An 18,855-nucleotide genomic window follows, 5' to 3' on the forward strand; every position below is an offset into this window, starting at 1 on the left:
GAAAAAGTGAAAAAGTATTTTACATGTAGAGAGGTCAAAATCTAGGATAGTATTCTTTTGGACTGCCTTACATGTGAAGGACAATTGGACTGCCTTACATGTGAAGGACAAATTCCATAAACTAAATATATAGTTCACTCTTTATTAGATCAGATCTGAAAAAATAAATACCCGTCTCCGTAGAAGCATTCAATAATTATAATGACATCACAAACTACTTAATCTACATCATAACATATTTTAACTACTTACAACACCAACTATCACTCTTTATACCTTAGCAAACCGCCCATAGCTTTCCGTCGTCGACCGCCATTGCTACCTCTTTTACCCAACCCCATTGAGCGCGACACCATAAAGAACACTTCCATTAAAAAATGTACGCACAAATCGAGCACACATATAAAAAGGCAAGGGAAGCAGTGGGAAAATAGGCAATAGGAGAATCAAACAATTAACAATTCCCATGGAGCGCAGCACTCCAGCAACTCTAGTAAATTAACAATTACTAGCAATACCAATAAAGCGCCAGATGACAAGAAGGCGAGTAAGCAAAAGGAGAAAATATAATAAACGGCCAGCAAAAGAGCATATTCAAGATTATCAAAAGAAAAGCTTTAAAAAAACATAATTTAAATAAGCATAACAGAAACGCAAGAAGTGATGATACTATAAAAACACAAAAAGTAAAGTCATACGAACATACGCCATCGGCGATCCAGAATCCAATTCTGGGAGCAAAAATCGCACGACAAATACCAAAACACTGAAATTAAAAGACAGGTAGTTTTAAGACCAACATAAAATACGAGGTTCTTGTAAGAAATAAAATGAGAGATGATATGTGGAGTGAACGTAGTTCACTTGGCACCCTTCTTCGCAGCTGCCTTGGTCACCTTGGCTCCTGATGGGTCCTTCTTCTCCACACTCTTGATCACACCAACAGCAACAGTCTGACGCATGTCCCTAACAGCAAACCTTCCAAGAGGCGGGTACTGAGAGAATGTCTCCACAACCATGGGCTTGGTCGGAATCATCTTAACCATACCGGCATCACCATTCTTCAAAAACTTAGGCTCCTTCTCAAGCTCCTTTCCAGATCGTCTGTCAATCTTGGTCATGAGCTCAGAAAACTTCACAGCAATGTGTGAAGTGTGGCAATCGAGGACTGGAGCATAACCATTTCCAATCTGACCAGGGTGGTTCATGATGATGACCTGGGAAGTGAAGTTTGCAGCCTCCTTGGCAGGGTCATCCTTGGAGTTCGATGCAACAAAACCACGCTTCAGATCCTTCACAGCAACGTTCTTGACGTTGAAGCCAACATTGTCACCTGGGAGAGCTTCCTGGAGGGCCTCGTGGTGCATCTCAACAGACTTGACCTCAGTGGTAAGCCCAGTTGGTCCGAAGGTGACAACCATACCAGGTTTGATGACACCGGTCTCAACTCTTCCGACTGGCACAGTTCCAATACCACCAATCTTGTAGACATCCTGAAGTGGGAGACGGAGAGGCTTGTCTGAGGGCCTCTTTGGCTCCTGGACAGCATCAAGAGCCTCTAGAAGAGTTGGGCCCTTGTACCAGTCAAGGTTGGTCGACCTCTCAATCATATTGTCACCCTCAAATCCAGAGATGGGCACAAACGGGATCTTCTCAGGGTTGTAACCAACCTTCTTCAGGTAGGAAGAGACTTCCTTGATGATTTCGTCATACCTTGCCTTGGAGTATTTAGGAGTGGTAGCATCCATCTAACAAAATACAAATAAAATGTGAATAACAGTACCAGGTAACAGTTTTATATCTAGGGCTATTGCCACAAAAAAATAGTAGTAACATCATTAGGCTAAGCAAGAATAAGTAATAAAATCTTGCACCAAACACAGGAGAAAGCATTTAAGATAAAATAACATTATATACGCCAATAACTAGATATTCTAATCCTTTAACAATTAACAGATAAAATTAACAATGATAGAAAAAATATATAACGCAGGCATAATAGAAAGAGCATATAATATAATACTATACAAACAAATGGACTGACGGGATTCGAACCCGTAGCTACCACCCTGAATCAGGTGGGCTCTCCCAAATTGAACTATCCAAAATATTCACAATAAGCTGTCTATAATGAAGGACCACTCCTCATTTTGATTTACCAAACATCCATCACACAGGAAGGTAAATCAAGGAGCATCACATTCAAATAGAAGACAAGCAGTGAGCATACAGTATAACTACAAATAACACATAACTTAAGGAATACATGGAACGAAAGAGAATATGCAATGATTTACCTTGTTACAGCAACAGATCATCTGCTTCACACCAAGAGTAAAAGCCAGAAGAGCGTGCTCACGGGTCTGTCCATCCTTGGAGATACCAGCTTCAAAACCACCGGTGGTGGAATCGATGATGAGCACAGCACAATCAGCCTGAGAGGTTCCTGTAATCATGTTCTTGATGAAATCGCGATGTCCAGGAGCATCAATGACGGTGCAGTAGTACTTGGTAGTCTCGAACTTCCAGAGAGCGATATCAATGGTGATACCACGTTCACGCTCAGCCTTGAGCTTGTCAAGAACCCACGCATACTTGAACGACCTCTTGTTCATCTCAGCAGCTTCCTTCTCAAACCTCTCAATCACACGCTTGTCAATACCACCAAGCTTGTAGATGAGATGTCCAGTGGTGGTCGACTTCCCAGAGTCGACATGGCCAATGACCACAATACTGATATGAATCTTTTCCTTACCCATATTACTAGATCTGCAGCAAAACAATAAACAAAGAGTTATATGTGATAACATGTAGCTTAAGATAACAAAGGCTACTTTAACCAAATAAATGAAAAACTAAATCACAGATCTAGGAAAAAAAATATAAACAAGTATTAATTCATAAACCCTAATAAAAATCTTTTAAAAAATCCAGATTTGAAAAAACAATAGTGTAATTTTTTATCCAATAGGTTTCTCAACCAGCATCAGTTAAGACTCAAACAACTAGAAAAAGGATAAGAATTCCATACATATATACTTATGACCATTGAAACTAAAATACGTTACAGAAGATACAGATTCAATTTCATTTTCATTAGAAAGCTAATATAGACTAAACGAAACATGCTTAAAAACATATACTATGACTCATGGAATAAGTAAAGCAGGGTCCAACAGACGAAAGTGTAAAACAATAACACAAAAAACTAATACTATGACTCATAGAAATTTATTCGGATTGCTTTATAAACAATCTGATAAATCTCGAGATTTTATTGAATTTCTCCACAAACAAATCGATTAAGATAGTTTAAATCGGCATAAACACCAACACCAAATAAACAGATACAAAAACATACAAGAGCCGAAGAACATAGAAAATGAAAGCAAATCTAACCTTCAAAAAAGCAATCGAGATGTAGATGGAGGGAGGAGGGGCGAAATGCAGAGGGAAGAGAGTGGTGGGGAGAGCACGTATATAAATGGAGCTAGGGTTTAGGAAAAGATACTTTTGTCGGATTGACTGTTATACCCCTGTGGGCTGTGAGTATGTGACTGTTTAGTCCCTCTCTGACTTGGGGTCCAAGATTTATAAAGTCAACAGTTCTTATGATTAAGGAATAAAATATTATCAATATGCTATAACTACTTTATAATAATAATGTATTATCGGGTTGTTGATATCAAAATGATTCGATCACAACTAAATTTCATTGTTTATTTTAGTGCTTTTTAATCTTTACTCAAAAAAAATGCATCGTAGAATAATAGATATTTTTTTTTAGTTCGGGTAAAATGTAACAAGAAAATAATTTAAATAGTATTTTTTTCTTTTTGTCGTTCCTTGAATATTTTATTATAATTATAATAATAAAAGTCTTTGTTCGTTTTCAAAAAAGAGAAATCATTATTTCTCTATAATTTTTTGGAATAAAAAAAGAGACCGGCTAGGTACTAATCTTGCCGGATCGTGAGAATAAGAAGGATCTTTCAAACAAAATATGAAATAGAATAAAGATGGACCAAGCTACTTATGAATGTAACCACAATTAACATCACTTCGGTCGGGCTATCAAACACAGGGTCAGGGTCATAAGTGAATTACGAGTTAGACCAATCTGCGAATCGAGAGAGCTCCCCTTGCATGCAATGATGTGGTGGTGAACCTCTCATTCTAATTCAGTGCTCTCCGAACCGTGTAGGAAGGTTTCCCTTCACACGGCTCACCAACTTGTAAGATCGGTTCAGGATAATGGGATCCTTTTCTATCAGATATGAAGGGCCGTAGCACAAAATGTACTTCTAAGTAATTGCCCCATAGATCCTATATCTATCTAAATGAAGAATAAATCATGTAACGAAGGGGATTCTTATTTGTACAAATGGTACTTCGAACTTGGAACGAGCATGAAGAAATTAACGATACTTCTTTATCTTTTGAGTTGTTCTGTTGGAACGGTCGCTCAAGATCTTTGGTCTCTACCCGGTCCCGATGAACAAAAATGAGATAAATCCAAGATTTTTTTGGGAATCCTACAAGATCGGTTTGTTCTCCAGTTCAATAGACCGAAATTTAAATTTTATAAAATTGAAATATTGAATCATACTAATAACTTTAAGTACGTGTATAAATTTAAACCTCCGTCATCACTTGTCTCTACTTTTCTTTTTTGTGTCCATTAATATTTGTCACATATACTTTTTATTATTTATAATAATGAATTTCATATTCCACTAACATATTTCACTCATATAAAAATATATTACTTATATTTTATTAACTTTTCCACTTCTCATATTTCTTAAACGAAATCTAGATCCGGGTCAACTAGTAACAACTAATAGTGAACATAGGGAATAAAATAAATTAAAAACCTTGAAAGTTTATCTATAAATTTTAAATTTTAACCTCAGCGAATAGTTCAGCATTGAGAGTTAATTTATCATAAAACAATAAATTTATATAATTATTGAGATGAGCAAAGTATACCTAATCTTAAATCTATAATTAAAGAACACTAATTTAGTTCATTATAAGAACGATTTTAGTCCACTATAGGACGATTTAGTTGAAGGTGCTGGCAGCGGAAGCGCTCACATAAATCAATCACATAATAATCAGATCTATTTAGCAGATTATTCAGACAAAACCTATTCGCGTAATTATCACATGTATCATGCTCATAACTTGAATTAATCATGCTTTAAGAATATTGAAACCTAAAACATGCTTTTCTACGGAGCAGAAAAATACCTAATTAATTCTCCAAAGAATTGAAGATGGCTAGCTTCTTCTCCACGTGATGATTTGAGTACTAGACCACAAATCTTCTCTCTGGTTCCCGAACTTTATCCCAATATCAGTGTGGGCTGATCTTACTAGAATACTAGGACTTAAATAAAGAAGACAGAAGAAATCCTTTTGGGAATAGGAGTGGAATTCGAAAATTCCTACAGCTGGGGAGGCTGAAATTTTCGAAAATTACAAATAATGAAATTGTGTTATTTCTGTCTCCTTTATTCTCCTATTTATATTAAGTTCCTTTTGGGCCCAGACAGGGATCTATGAAATGTTTTGGATATGGGCTCATCCAATTTACTTTTTACTAATTAAATTGAACCCACAATTTAATATAAGTTATAATTGGAATATTACGAGCAGCCACTACAGAAGTAATATTGAACTCTCCCCATCCAAATCCGAAATTACAAGTAATCCGGGTTTCCGTTTAACTTTCATTTCCCGCGCTTAAGATTAAAATGTCCATTAATTAATTAATGTCTGCTATTGACTTAATTAATTAACTTCTTATTAATTCGAAGAGTGGACTTAGCATGAAACGCTTATTTATTATTCATAGAGTAATCAAACTCCAACTAGCTAGGTTCCGAATAATAAAACCTTGTTTCGCGCTCCTCTTGAAGACATTATCAAACGAGACTCTCCTCGTGCACGATTCAATATAATAGCAATCCTAGCACCGCTAGATATTGATCACCACTACCCAATATATCAGGATAATTGGGTTACGAAAAACCCGCATCATTTGATAAGTCAAAGTAGTGCATAATCAATACCGTATACTCAATGCTAACCTACATTGATTAAGAAACAAATATTATCAAGACCTCGCCTTTCAGTAGATAGCCCAATGACAAGTTTTGCTGTTAGATCCGTTCAGTGCTATACCACATCAATGTCATCTTATTTCAGCAAGGCTTAGAAATATGCGGACTGACATTGCAACCTTTCGCGATGGATAGTCAAATTTCATCTAGGTTGTGAAATTCATCTTTTTCTTTGTTTAGAACTGACCGTGTTATCTTAAAGTGGACGACGCCCACAACCGGTCTACTAAAACAAAGACTTAGACTTTGTTAAGTTAACTTATACATTTAAACATGTATTAACATCCATTAAATGTAAAACATAACAACATTATGACAAAAATAATCTGTTTTATTTATTGGAAAATAAAATAAGAGTTTTACAGTATTCAATCACTCGAAACGTGATTTCTAGTATACAAACTCTAACATTAGTTCCCTATAATTTAAAATGAAATATTTACTTCGTGAAATATTTAATTCATTATAATAATATTTTGGTTCACTCCGTGTTTTCAAATTCGTATTGTGAACTAAATCGCACTATAATAAAATAAATTAGTATTTTCTAATTATGAATTTAAATAGTGGTCGTTGTACCACCACTGAATACAAATATACATATAAACTCTCTGCCGGAGCATATATCTAAGAATTCCTCTTGTTTAGTCAATTTTACATTTTTTAAAAATAATTTATTTTCTTCCAATCACTCAGAAATGAAGTCTTCATTAGTTCATTTACTCTATATATAATATCTCTAACCTGAACTTACATTATTTTGCTATATATTTTTATGGTAATTTGTACAATAAAAGATATTATAGAGGTATCAAGTGCATATGTAGAAGTTAACATTTCACATATCATAGTAAATTAAAAGAGTGTATATATATGATACGGATATTTTTTTTAGTTTTAAAGATAAAGATGGAAGTGTACGTAGTACTTGTAATATATATAGATGTCCAAATTATAGATAGAGTTGAATAAAGTTATAATATTCAAATAAGAATGTTATGGGTGTACATGAGATTTGTGTAAATCATTTAGCATATTAATTATACAGTACATGTCTGTACACAAATTTTGGAATACATTTATTGAATAAAGTATGTATGGAAAATGTAAAAGAGTAGTTTAAAATGCTACGTGTAGCTCTATCCGTAAATCACATAGTTGAGTCATTTTTCTATTTTGGAAAGTTTCTTCATAGTTGAGTCATTTCTATATATAATAATTTTTTTCTCTTTCTTACTTTACTCTCTCATACTTTATTCTCTCTGCTTTATTCATTTTTACTTTATTCTCTCTACCTTTTTTCTCTTTTTTACTTTTTTTATCTATTTATTTAACACACCTAACATTCATTTCTTAAACTCCGTGCCAAAAGGTTTTGCCTCAACTATGAAGGAACAGAGAGAATATCTCACAAAAAGAAGGAGATAAGAAGGAAGGAGATAGAGAAAAAAAAATTACAGAGAAAATTCGGTTAGCATAGAGGAAGAAAGTCACAAAGTTTAAAGAAATAGATTTGAGCTTTCATAGAGGAAATTCATACAATCACCCACCCTCTTTTAATTTTAGGAGTGGAAATAGCATATTTTAAAATGGGATCAAGGATTCGACCGGATGACACGTCATAATCAGGTATATATATGATATGGGTATATGATTGGTGTGATGGATATATTTTTAAATAGTATTGGAATTATTTGTTGACATATAATATGGATATGCAATTGATAGAATTGATATTTTATATAAAGTATTGAAAGTACATGGATCATGTGATTAAAGAGGACATGTGACAGTCTTGCTCTGGATCTGAAATTATAGAGGGACCAATGAGTTCAAATATAGAGAGACCTATGAGTCTAATTACAGAGGACCTTCTGGTCAAAATACAGAGGGACCTATGAGTCCAATTACAGAGGGACCTTCGGGTCAAATACAGAGGGACCTATGAGTCCAAATATAGAGGGACCTATGAGTCCAATTACAGAGGGACCTTCGGGTCATAGAGGAATTTCGGACAGATACCAGACTTGATTTGTCATAGAATAATAAATTGATCAGAGAGGCATATGCATATGGAAATGAAATTATTTATGATATATGTTTTGTGTTGTGTGTGATTATATACGTTGTTTTGTGGGTTAATGAAGAAAGAGAGTAAAGTAAGTGAAAAAAAAGCAAAGATGGTATTGTTTTTATTTTTATGAATTTTGTTTATGGAATAGAAAGAATTTTTGTTTATTACAAATGTGTACGTCAGAGGGGTTGAGGTGTGATACATAATGTTTTTGAAAAGTGTACCAATAATGTTGGTTTGATTTTTGAACTTATTTGATACGTGCATTTTTACTTATTTGATACGTGGGTTAATTAATTTAAAATTTAAAATTTATTTTATCTAAAGAATATACGTTAAAAGGAGTTGGGGTGTCAAACTATAACTTCAAATAAATTAATAAAGTAAAAATTGGTTTTATGTAATTTGTAAAATGATAATAATTTATAAAGTTAAAATTAAACTACGTGTATAAAACAAATAAGACTAAGACTATGTTTACTTTGTAAGATATAACCAATTTTGGGCCCATATCTAGTGACATCTACCTGTTTAGTGTGCAAGTTTCAATACTTAGAAGGCCGATATATGAACAAAGGCCCAGTACTATTCAACTCGACTTTGTCCGTTAGAAATCTCTCGAAAATCGTGGTTTACAAAACTATGTGAAGAATAATTTTAAAAAGTAGGTAGGGGCGTGATAAAACTAATAAAGCTATAAAGATGCCCTAATACATCGCGTGGCTTGGGAAGATGCTGTTGGGAAAACTCGGCGGGCCGCTAACTTGAGGTCGGCAATCGCTGAGCTGCATCTGGCTCAACAATGGATTCTAAGCGGGTCGGTGACTCTGACTCAGTCGGCCACTGAGCAACGTGTGGATCTTCCAGAATATTTTAAGCTGACTGTTGACTGATTCCAAATGCTGCAATACTCAATAAAACACAACAAAAAACAAAGTAAAACAAAACTAAAACTTGAAAAACAAAATTTAAATGATAACAATAATGTTGGGTTACCTTCCAACAAAAGCTTGTTTTTACATCTTTAGCTCGGCGTTTCTTGAAACTCACAGTAGTGGTCTAGTGGAGGTGTATGTGTTTTCTTGAAATTTTCAAATTATCACACTAATTAATTATTTGATATTTTTCACCCACCATTCCGTCATGTCATATTGTTGTTCCCCTAGAGTCTTTTGCATCTTTCATTTGGCTCTTTTCTTGACTATTTTTTCTTCTTCTTTTTTCTTAGTGGTTCCTGTATTGAAGCATGACTGTTAGAAACATTCAAATCTTGCACATCATGTTTGACATTTGAAACTTCTAGCAAAGGGTCAGAACTCATTAGATTTGTAATTGTTGATTGTTGCAATATACGTTCTTTATTCCATATCTTGTTCTTCCTTTCAGATCCTATCTAAATTTTTTTCAAGTACTAATTTGATAATAACCCTAAATCATCAAAACTACTACACCGATGAATCATCATTTTACAAAAACACACAAAATACCGTATTTGGAATTTTATTTACAAGTACTAATTTTGAAAATAACTCTAAATTGTCAAAACTAGAAAATTTCTTACCATATTTACGTGATGGGTCAAAAATATCTACATTAGGTGGATGGATATCTCATGTCTCTTTGTCAACATCAGTAACCTTCGTTGAATGTGGCGATCACCAAGAGGAACTACCTCGGTTCTTCTTTGGTATCATTAGTGATTTTCATGTTTTTCTAAATCTTAATGTTTGTTTTGTTAGTAAAATCAAAACACGAAAAAGATGAAAATAAATAGAAGAAATAAAAAGAAGTAAAGAGTTTTAAAGAAAAAGTAGAAATTGAAATGGCAGTAACAAAATGAGTGAAAATTTTGATATGAGAGATAGAGTGTGCGTGTTATAGAAGGTATGAAAGCATATATATATATAGCATGTTTAATAGTATACTAATGTAATGAAAAAGGGTAATCCTGAACAAGGTATTGATCTTACAATTGTAGTAGAAAAAAAATGACTAAAGTCTCTTTTTGGTCCTTAACATGTGGCGATTTTTTGATTTTGGTCCATAACATTATCTTTTGAATTATTTGGTCCTTAACAATTAAAAATCAGTCACATATGGTCCGAAATAGACGGAACCGTTAAAAATTAACGGTCAACGAATTTTAAATCAATTTTGACCGGATTAAGAGTTTTAAAAATTAGATTTTTTTTCTTTTTCAAATGAATTCTAATTTTTTCTTAAATTATTTTTATTAACTTAAAAATTACAAAACACAAAATTTATTTCAAAACAAAAACGTCATAACTTAACATTTCAGAATCTAAAACCAAAATTCAATCATCTCTCCCTATAATTGGAGCAGATTTAGTAAATTTATTTTGAATTTTGGAGGGTGTTTTATCAAACACTTGGTGTGCAACCAAGTTTGTACACACTTCTTCTTGCTCTCACCATTCCAAAGAAAACACAAATTGTTCGCCATTCCAGATTGTTCACAACGAGCACTACAATTAAGCTGATTGTTCACTAGTCCAGATTTTTCATCATCTCAAACTTCATTACTTCAACTTCAACATATAAACAAACATTACAATAACAAAGAAACAAAATCAAAACTTCACAACACTAATCTAATTTTTTCATCGATTGATGCCAAAATCAAGCCAAAACTGTCACTTTTGGTCTCTCGCCCAGCGACGTCGAAGAAGTGCCGCCGCCGCCGTCGTCTTCGTCGATGGGGTCAATTGGTTCGCACCACTTGAAATGGTGCAATCTTTTCTCTCACAAGCAAAGTAGAGCTTCCCCCTTGTAGAGTTGTCATGGCTTTTGAGAAAAAGTAGATCTAGGGTTGAATCCACAATTGATTTGTATGTAAATCGCCGCCGCGAACTACGGTGGAATCGCCGGCGAAAACCTCACTTCGATTCGCCGGCGAAAACTAGGTGTGCAAAGTGAGAGAGATCAGGAGATCGACACAATTTCTCGATTGAGAGAGATCGAGAGATTTGCGATTTCATTTTCTTTAATTTAATTTTGTTATACTTATTATTATTTACTTAAAATTTTGTAATTTTTCAGATTTTGCTTAATTATATATTAGACATTAATTAAATATAATTAAAACTTTTAATCCGGTCAAAATTGATTTAAAATTCGTTGACCGTTAATTTTTAACGGTTCCGTCTATTTCGGACCAAATGTGACTGATTTTTAATTGTTAAGAACCAAATAATTCAAAAGATAATGTTATGGACCTAAATCAAAAAATCGGCATATGTTAAGGACCAAAAAGAGACTTTAGTAAAAAAAAATTGATAGTATCTTTTTGTTTGGTAGTACCTCTTAGAATTAGACGCTTGTAAGTCAATTTAAGTTTGATAGTATATGGGAAATTTACACAATATTAAAACCAATTTGACATTTCTATTCTCACATTTGTGAGTGCTTTTCTATATTTGTTCTTGCTTAAACCTAAAATGCTGAGATCTTTTGAGAATTCTTCCATTGCAGTCATTCTTTTTTGAGAAGAGATGATGATCAAAAGTATAGGTAAGCTTCTTCTGGTGAGGGCTTTTGATTTATTATGCAAAATTTATTGTTGTTGGTATTTTGATTTTACCATTGTCATCTCCACCGGAACATTTAGCCACATAATCTCCAGATTTGCTATTTCTTTCTAGAAAAAATTCCCAATCGAATAGTTAATTAGTAGGAAAAATTCAACAGTTTAAACTCAGATATATAATATGACGAAATCCACTTTTGTAAAAAATACAAACCATCTACACCTTCTTAGACAGCAATCTCAGTGTCGAGCTCTAACCATCAGGTGAAGAAAATAAAAGTTTGTTGCGAGTGAGTAAATAAACGGAAGGACAATATTGGTAGAGAACTGCATTTTCTAGACACAGCTTCCAAGACAAGCAAAATATTCAGTGGAGAACGCCCAAAAAATTAACTAATTTAGGCAAGGATAGCTTCTTGGGCTTTACCGGGCCACGCAACTTTTAAATGGCCGAGTGCATCATAAAACATGTCCTCAGGAAAAGAGATACGGCAAGTGATTTGTGCAACAACTTGTGGGAAAATTTGAATGGACGAGAATGGCCTTCACAAGTTGGGGCAATTATCTTAAAAATCGAAAAAAATACATATGTAGATACGTCAAATTTGGAGGAATGCACGGGAAAAAAGGTCTTAACCAGTCTGCCACAAATTGCAGCCCTCCGGCAATTCAAGTACAGTGCAATTTTAACAAAAACTAACCATGACCTAAACCCCAAATAGTAGGAATAAAGCGCCTGCTAAACAACGTAAAATTAACAAAAGAAAATCTATAAAAACATGTATTAAATAAGCAAACTAGAAAAGTAATAAGTGACGAAAAACAATAATACTATAAAAAGACAAAAGGCAGAGTCATACTAACATACGCCATCGGCGATCCAGAATCCAATTCTGGGAGCCAAAATTGCACGACAAATACCAAAAGACAGAAATTAAAAGACAAGAAGTTTTAAGACCGACATAAAATAAGAGGTTCTTGTAAGAAACAAAACGAGAGATGATATGTGGAGTGAATGTGATTCACTTGGCACCCTTCTTGGCTGCTGCCTTGGTCACCTTGGCTCCTGATGGGTCCTTCTTCTCCACACTCTTGATCACACCAACAGCAACAGTCTGACGCATGTCCCTAACAGCAAACCTTCCAAGAGGCGGGTACTGAGAGAATGTCTCCACAACCATGGGCTTGGTCGGAATCATCTTAACCATACCGGCATCACCATTCTTCAAAAACTTAGGCTCCTTCTCAAGCTCCTTTCCAGATCGTCTGTCAATCTTGGTCATGAGCTCAGAAAACTTCACAGCAATGTGTGAAGTGTGGCAATCGAGGACTGGAGCATAACCATTTCCAATCTGACCAGGGTGGTTCATGATGATGACCTGGGAAGTGAAGTTTGCAGCCTCCTTGGCAGGGTCATCCTTGGAGTTCGATGCAACAAAACCACGCTTCAGATCCTTCACAGCAACGTTCTTGACGTTGAAGCCAACATTGTCACCTGGGAGAGCTTCCTGGAGGGCCTCGTGGTGCATCTCAACAGACTTGACCTCAGTGGTAAGCCCAGTTGGTCCGAAGGTGACAACCATACCAGGTTTGATGACACCGGTCTCAACTCTTCCGACTGGCACAGTTCCAATACCACCAATCTTGTAGACATCCTGAAGTGGGAGACGGAGAGGCTTGTCTGAGGGCCTCTTTGGCTCCTGGACAGCATCAAGAGCCTCTAGAAGAGTTGGGCCCTTGTACCAGTCAAGGTTGGTCGACCTCTCAATCATATTGTCACCCTCAAATCCAGAGATGGGCACAAACGGGATCTTCTCAGGGTTGTAACCAACCTTCTTCAGGTAGGAAGAGACTTCCTTGATGATTTCGTCATACCTTGCCTTGGAGTATTTAGGAGTGGTAGCATCCATCTAACAAAATACAAATAAAATGTGAATAACAGTACCAGGTAACAGTTGACAGTTCTATGCCTAGGGCAATTACCACATAAAATTAGTAAACATTATTAGGCTAGGCTAAAATAACATGAAAATCTTGCATCAAATATAAGGAGAAAACTTTTGAGAAAAGTTGGAACTGTGAAAAATAACTGTACGGGTGATGAAAAAAATTAAATCTTATCACTTAAGATGTACAGTTAAGATTAACAATATTATAACCAATATGCAATGCATGCATAACAGAAAGTGCATATAATACTACACAAACAAAAGGACTGACGGGATTCGAACCCGTAGCTACCACCCTGAATCAGGTGGGCTCTCCCAAATTGAACTACAGTCCAAAATATTCACAATAAGCTGTCTATAATGAAGGACCACTCCTCATTTTGATATACCAAACATCCATCACACAGGAAGGTAAATCAAGGAGCATCACAGTCACATAGAAGACAAGCAATGGCACATTAAGCATACAGTATAACTACAAATAACACATAACTAAAGGAATATATGAAACAGAAGAGTTTATGCTATGATATACCTTGTTACAGCAACAGATCATTTGCTTCACACCAAGAGTAAAAGCCAGAAGAGCGTGCTCACGGGTCTGTCCATCCTTGGAGATACCAGCCTCAAAACCACCAGTGGTGGAATCAATGATGAGCACAGCGCAATCAGCCTGAGAGGTTCCTGTAATCATGTTCTTGATGAAATCACGATGTCCAGGAGCATCAATGACGGTGCAGTAGTACTTGGTAGTCTCGAACTTCCAGAGAGCGATATCAATGGTGATACCACGTTCACGCTCAGCCTTGAGCTTGTCAAGAACCCACGCATACTTGAACGACCTCTTGTTCATCTCAGCAGCTTCCTTCTCAAACCTCTCAATCACACGCTTGTCAATACCACCAAGCTTGTAGATGAGATGCCCAGTAGTGGTCGACTTCCCGGAGTCGACATGGCCAATGACCACAATACTGATATGAATCTTTTCCTTACCCATATTTCAAACAGATAACTCGATCTGCACCAAAATAATAAACAAACGGAGTCAGATGAGATAAAATAAAGCTTATTAGACAACAAAGCCTACTTGTACCAAAGAAATGACATACTAAAACACAGATCCAGTTAATTGAAAATGAAAACAAGAATCAATTCATAAAATCCTAATAAATATTTTTTTACTCCATAAAATCCATATTAAAAAGAGAGTATATATTTTGTATCCCAGAGTTTGATTTACCAGCACCATACAAAACTCAAACAACTTGACAATCGATCTTAAGATACAGATACAATTACAGATTTATTAATAAGCCACAGAGACTCAATGAAACATGCTTAAAAACTACTCATGAAATAACTAAAGCAGGGATCAACAGAGGAAAAACGCAAAACAATAACATATAAACGACATGCTGTGATAGATAACTAAGGATCGTACAAATATATTCGGATTGTTCTACTATTTCAGAAACAAAACCGATACATCTCGAGATTTAATGGAATTCCTCCACACACAAATCGATTTAGACAAAATAAACAGGAAGAAACAACAAAACAAATAGACAGATACAAAAAGCAACATACGAGAAACGGTAGATAAGAAAAATGAAAGCAATTTTTACCTTCAAAAAGCAATCGAGATGTAGATGGGGGAGGAGAGGCGAAATGCAGAGTGAAGAGAGTGGTGAGGATTGCACATATTTATATTAAGCAGCTAGGGTTTAGGGAGAGACATTTTAAATGGATTGACTGTTATACCCCTGTGAGTATGTGTGACTGTTCTCCGACTTGGGGTCCAAGATTTATAAAGTCAACAATCCTTAATAGCACTCCCAATGGTTTGGGATAAACTCCCTTATTTCTCCCTAACTCCTGCCACATCAGTGCCACATCAGCACCAAAATTTATCCCCAGGTTTTAGCCAACTTCTACATTGGTTTCTCCCTTATTTCTCTCTTATTTCTCCCTAACTCAACATTTCATTTTTACATCATTATTTTTTATATTATTTAATTTTCCCTACAAATGTATTTAATAAATAGACTAATAATGAACAATTCATCGTTGTATTAATCATTGGAAAATATAATACAACGAGAAAAAAAAAACCTACAAATAAAAACCGCAAATAAACAAAGATTTAAAAAAAAAAAAAAACTAAGACGGAGGGGCCGGAGGGGCGTCGGGCTCGAGGCCCATCCTAATCTGCAGGCCTTGAATGCATTTCCAGAGGGCCGCCTTTTCTTCAGGGGTCCCGCCGCGGGTGAAGTACAGCGTGTACATCTGCGTCAGATTGGCGACATTGCTCGAATAAGTGGCTTTTTCTAAGTCGATGTGGGATTCCGAACCGACTTCCGACGTTGTGCCCTTCCCCTTCCGCCTCCCCTTCGCCTTCTTCGCTCCCTCCGGGCGCTCGTGCGGACCATCCCCACTCAAGTCGATGTGGGCCGCGCTCCCCTCGCTCTCCGAAACGCTAAGGCGCGAGCGCACCGATTTCCCGTGTAGCGCGGCGTGCATTCCCGTCCGGAATTTTGGGAGATCCTTCAGCTTATCGTAGATGTTCCAATACTTGAACCCCTTCGACAAGTACTTGCCACAATACCTCTGCATGGCCTCATCTCGGACCATATGCTCGTTCTGGCCACTGGGCATGTCCGCCAACAAGTTAGAATAAATACTGTTGAAGTGGCCGCAATCCCTCATGAGGCGCTCCCAATGCCGACGGATCGCCTCGCTGCCATGGTCCTTCATTGAGGCAGTCTTGTGGCTCCTGTACTTCGCGGCAACCCGCTCCCAGAATATGATCTCAGTCTGGTAGTTGCTGCGCTCCGCGTTCTGTGACGTGTTCGCCCAGCAGGTGGCTATCAGCTCGGACTCTTGAAGTGTGTAAGTAGTCCTTACCCGCTTCGGCCTCTCATCGGAACCCGTATCAGTCGCAGGCGGCTCGGTGGGCGTTTCTTCCACCTCGAAGTCCTCCGCGCTCAGTGTCGCGGCCTGAGATTCTTGGTCGCCTGGGGTTGATCCGGGGGTGTCGAACTGGGGCCGATACACATCGTCGGCTGGAGAGGGCATTCTGCCGGCATAGTTGAAGTACGGAGAAAGTCTCCGCGCCGGAGGAGTCTGCAAAGGAGACGGACCCGCGTATGGAAGTTGGCCGGGAGGAGAACCCATCGCCAACAACGAGTGCATCCACTGCTCGTTTGCTTCATCCATGTTGGGAATTTGTGAACTCGACTATTTCCCCTTACCCTTACCCTTACCCGAGCGGGAATTTTTCTTCCAAAAGCTCATAATTTGATGAAGATTGAAGATTGGGAGAAGAGATTGAAAATGGAGAGAATGAAGATTGTGGGTGATGAATGGAGGAAGTGGAGGAAATATTTATAGGGGTGGGATTTAAAAATAGCCGTTGGCCGAAAAAAGAAAAAAAAAAATTTAAAAATCGCCGGATTATCGCCGGGCGTCGCCCACAATGGCCGGCGATCGCTCGGCGATAATCCGGCGATAAAACGCCGGTTGGCGTAAAAACGGTAACTTTATCGCCGAATTATCGCCGTTTTCACCACAACAGCCGGCGATAATCCGGCGATTTATCGCCGGATTTTCGCCACCCCCATTGGGAGTGCTCTAAAATTAAGATACCAAATACTATTATCAATATAATAGGTTGTTGATATCAAGTATATCAACTATCAAATTAATTAGAAATCCTTATAATAAAGAGATCAAAATTATCAATATAATAGGTTGTTGGTATCAACTATCAAATTAATTAGATCACAGCTAAATTTCATTGTGTATTTTAATGTTTTAGTATTTTATTCAACATGGACGATAGTCTCCATTTCAATAGACTGAACTTCAAATTTTATAAATTGTTTTAATTGAGATATTAATCATTTGATAATCTCATTAAGAATTTTTTCCAACTCAAATCAAATTAACATGCTATGTAAAATCAATTAAAATCTTCGAAGGTCATCGATAATTTACAATTTTTATTGAGTACCTCGCTTGATTCAGCATCCATATAACACGTAGGAGTATAATATTTATGCAAATATACATATGCATATAAAGAGAGATGATATGCTAAGGGAGGGACTGCTATTACCAAAGTTTAATAATAAATCTCTCTCTATATTATTTTACTTTCTTTTAGCACAAATCGATTGTGTTGGGCCCTTCACTTCTCTCTCTTTTACTTGTACACTTCTTCTTCCTCGCCGCTTATCCTTCATGCTCTTTCTTTTTAACCTTATTTCTTCAACCTCATTCATGAGTGTCTTTTTCACCATAAACGCATAGCTTCTCATTAAATAATGAATGTCGATTTATTCACTCAATTCAATTGGATTTAGTTCTGCACGCGTTAACAGAATTTTGCAGTTAATTTGTTCATCAAATGAGTTTTTACAAAAATTTTCATAAAATTTAAATAGCTTTAGCAAATCTAATTTTGAAAAAATTTGCCTTTGCAGATAAACATCGAGAACACATTTGAACTCATTTTAAAATCTTTTTCATTTTATGCAATAATCAATTTCAAAACTTGCAATCTTATTCATGAAAATAGCAGTCCATCGTAATCAATTTAAGCCAAAAGAGATGGAGAAAAAATTGTTTTCAATATTTTCCCAAGAAAGGAGAGTTTTTAGATTAGTATGGGAAGATGAGGGAAGTCGAGAAGGTTAAAATTGAAAACCAAATTTGTGCAGGAGAGACAAGAATATCAAAGGAGAATATATTCATATTTTCCAGTTGCCTTAACAATCGTGATAGCAGTGAGTATACAAATAAAAGTGAGAGATTTATGGAAATTAACTTGACACATCAGCAGTCCTCATATGATGCTCACATATAGTCCATCAGCGTATCATTTCTCTACATATAAATATTGTATCACATATTTTTACATACCTTACATATTTTACACACCTGAACACTATCGTTTAGTTAATTTTAACATCATTTATATATCTTATAATTTATTTTCTACAAATCACTTTAAAATAATACTACTAATTTGATTTGTTCATTTTTCTCTATAAGTTCAAATAAATAAATATGTTGATTTTTTATTTTGATGTATTTTATAAAATTAACAACTAATAAATTTAAAGTTGCTAGAATCCAACCAAATGTATAAAG

At 36.0% G+C, this 18,855-nt stretch overlaps 2 protein-coding genes across 2 annotated transcripts; both read right to left on the bottom strand.

Moving 5' to 3' along the window:
* Positions 1 to 650: 650 nt before the first annotated feature.
* Positions 651 to 3,536, bottom strand: LOC125194192 (elongation factor 1-alpha). Its single transcript, XM_048092270.2, has 3 exons — positions 3,400 to 3,536; positions 2,298 to 2,769; positions 651 to 1,748 (listed from the first exon to the last, which is right to left on the bottom strand). Exons 2-3 carry the CDS (start codon positions 2,757 to 2,759, stop codon positions 861 to 863), a joined length of 1,350 nt encoding a protein of 449 aa, XP_047948227.1. The 5' UTR covers positions 2,760 to 2,769; positions 3,400 to 3,536; the 3' UTR covers positions 651 to 860.
* Positions 3,537 to 12,565: 9,029 nt separating this feature from the next.
* Positions 12,566 to 15,471, bottom strand: LOC125194193 (elongation factor 1-alpha). Its single transcript, XM_048092271.2, has 3 exons — positions 15,327 to 15,471; positions 14,237 to 14,719; positions 12,566 to 13,662 (listed from the first exon to the last, which is right to left on the bottom strand). Exons 2-3 carry the CDS (start codon positions 14,696 to 14,698, stop codon positions 12,775 to 12,777), a joined length of 1,350 nt encoding a protein of 449 aa, XP_047948228.1. The 5' UTR covers positions 14,699 to 14,719; positions 15,327 to 15,471; the 3' UTR covers positions 12,566 to 12,774.
* Positions 15,472 to 18,855: the final 3,384 nt, after the last annotated feature.

This window comes from Salvia hispanica, chromosome 4, assembly GCF_029641045.1.
Source record: "Salvia hispanica isolate PSC_SH4W2 chromosome 4, Shi_PSC_v1, whole genome shotgun sequence".
Lineage (NCBI taxonomy): Eukaryota > Viridiplantae > Streptophyta > Magnoliopsida > Lamiales > Lamiaceae > Salvia > Salvia hispanica.

What these genes read in the sequence shown, in the direction of transcription:
- LOC125194192 (XM_048092270.2), bottom strand. Translation starts at nt 2,759, where the DNA reads ATGGGTAAGGAAAAGATTCATATCAGTATTGTGGTCATTGGCCATGTC. An exon ending in TGATCTGTTGCTGTAACAAG is followed by an intron (nt 1,749 to 2,297) that starts GTAAATCATTGC and finishes GTATTTTGTTAG; the next exon opens with ATGGATGCTACCACTCCTAA.
- LOC125194193 (XM_048092271.2), bottom strand. Translation starts at nt 14,698, where the DNA reads ATGGGTAAGGAAAAGATTCATATCAGTATTGTGGTCATTGGCCATGTC. An exon ending in TGATCTGTTGCTGTAACAAG is followed by an intron (nt 13,663 to 14,236) that starts GTATATCATAGC and finishes GTATTTTGTTAG; the next exon opens with ATGGATGCTACCACTCCTAA.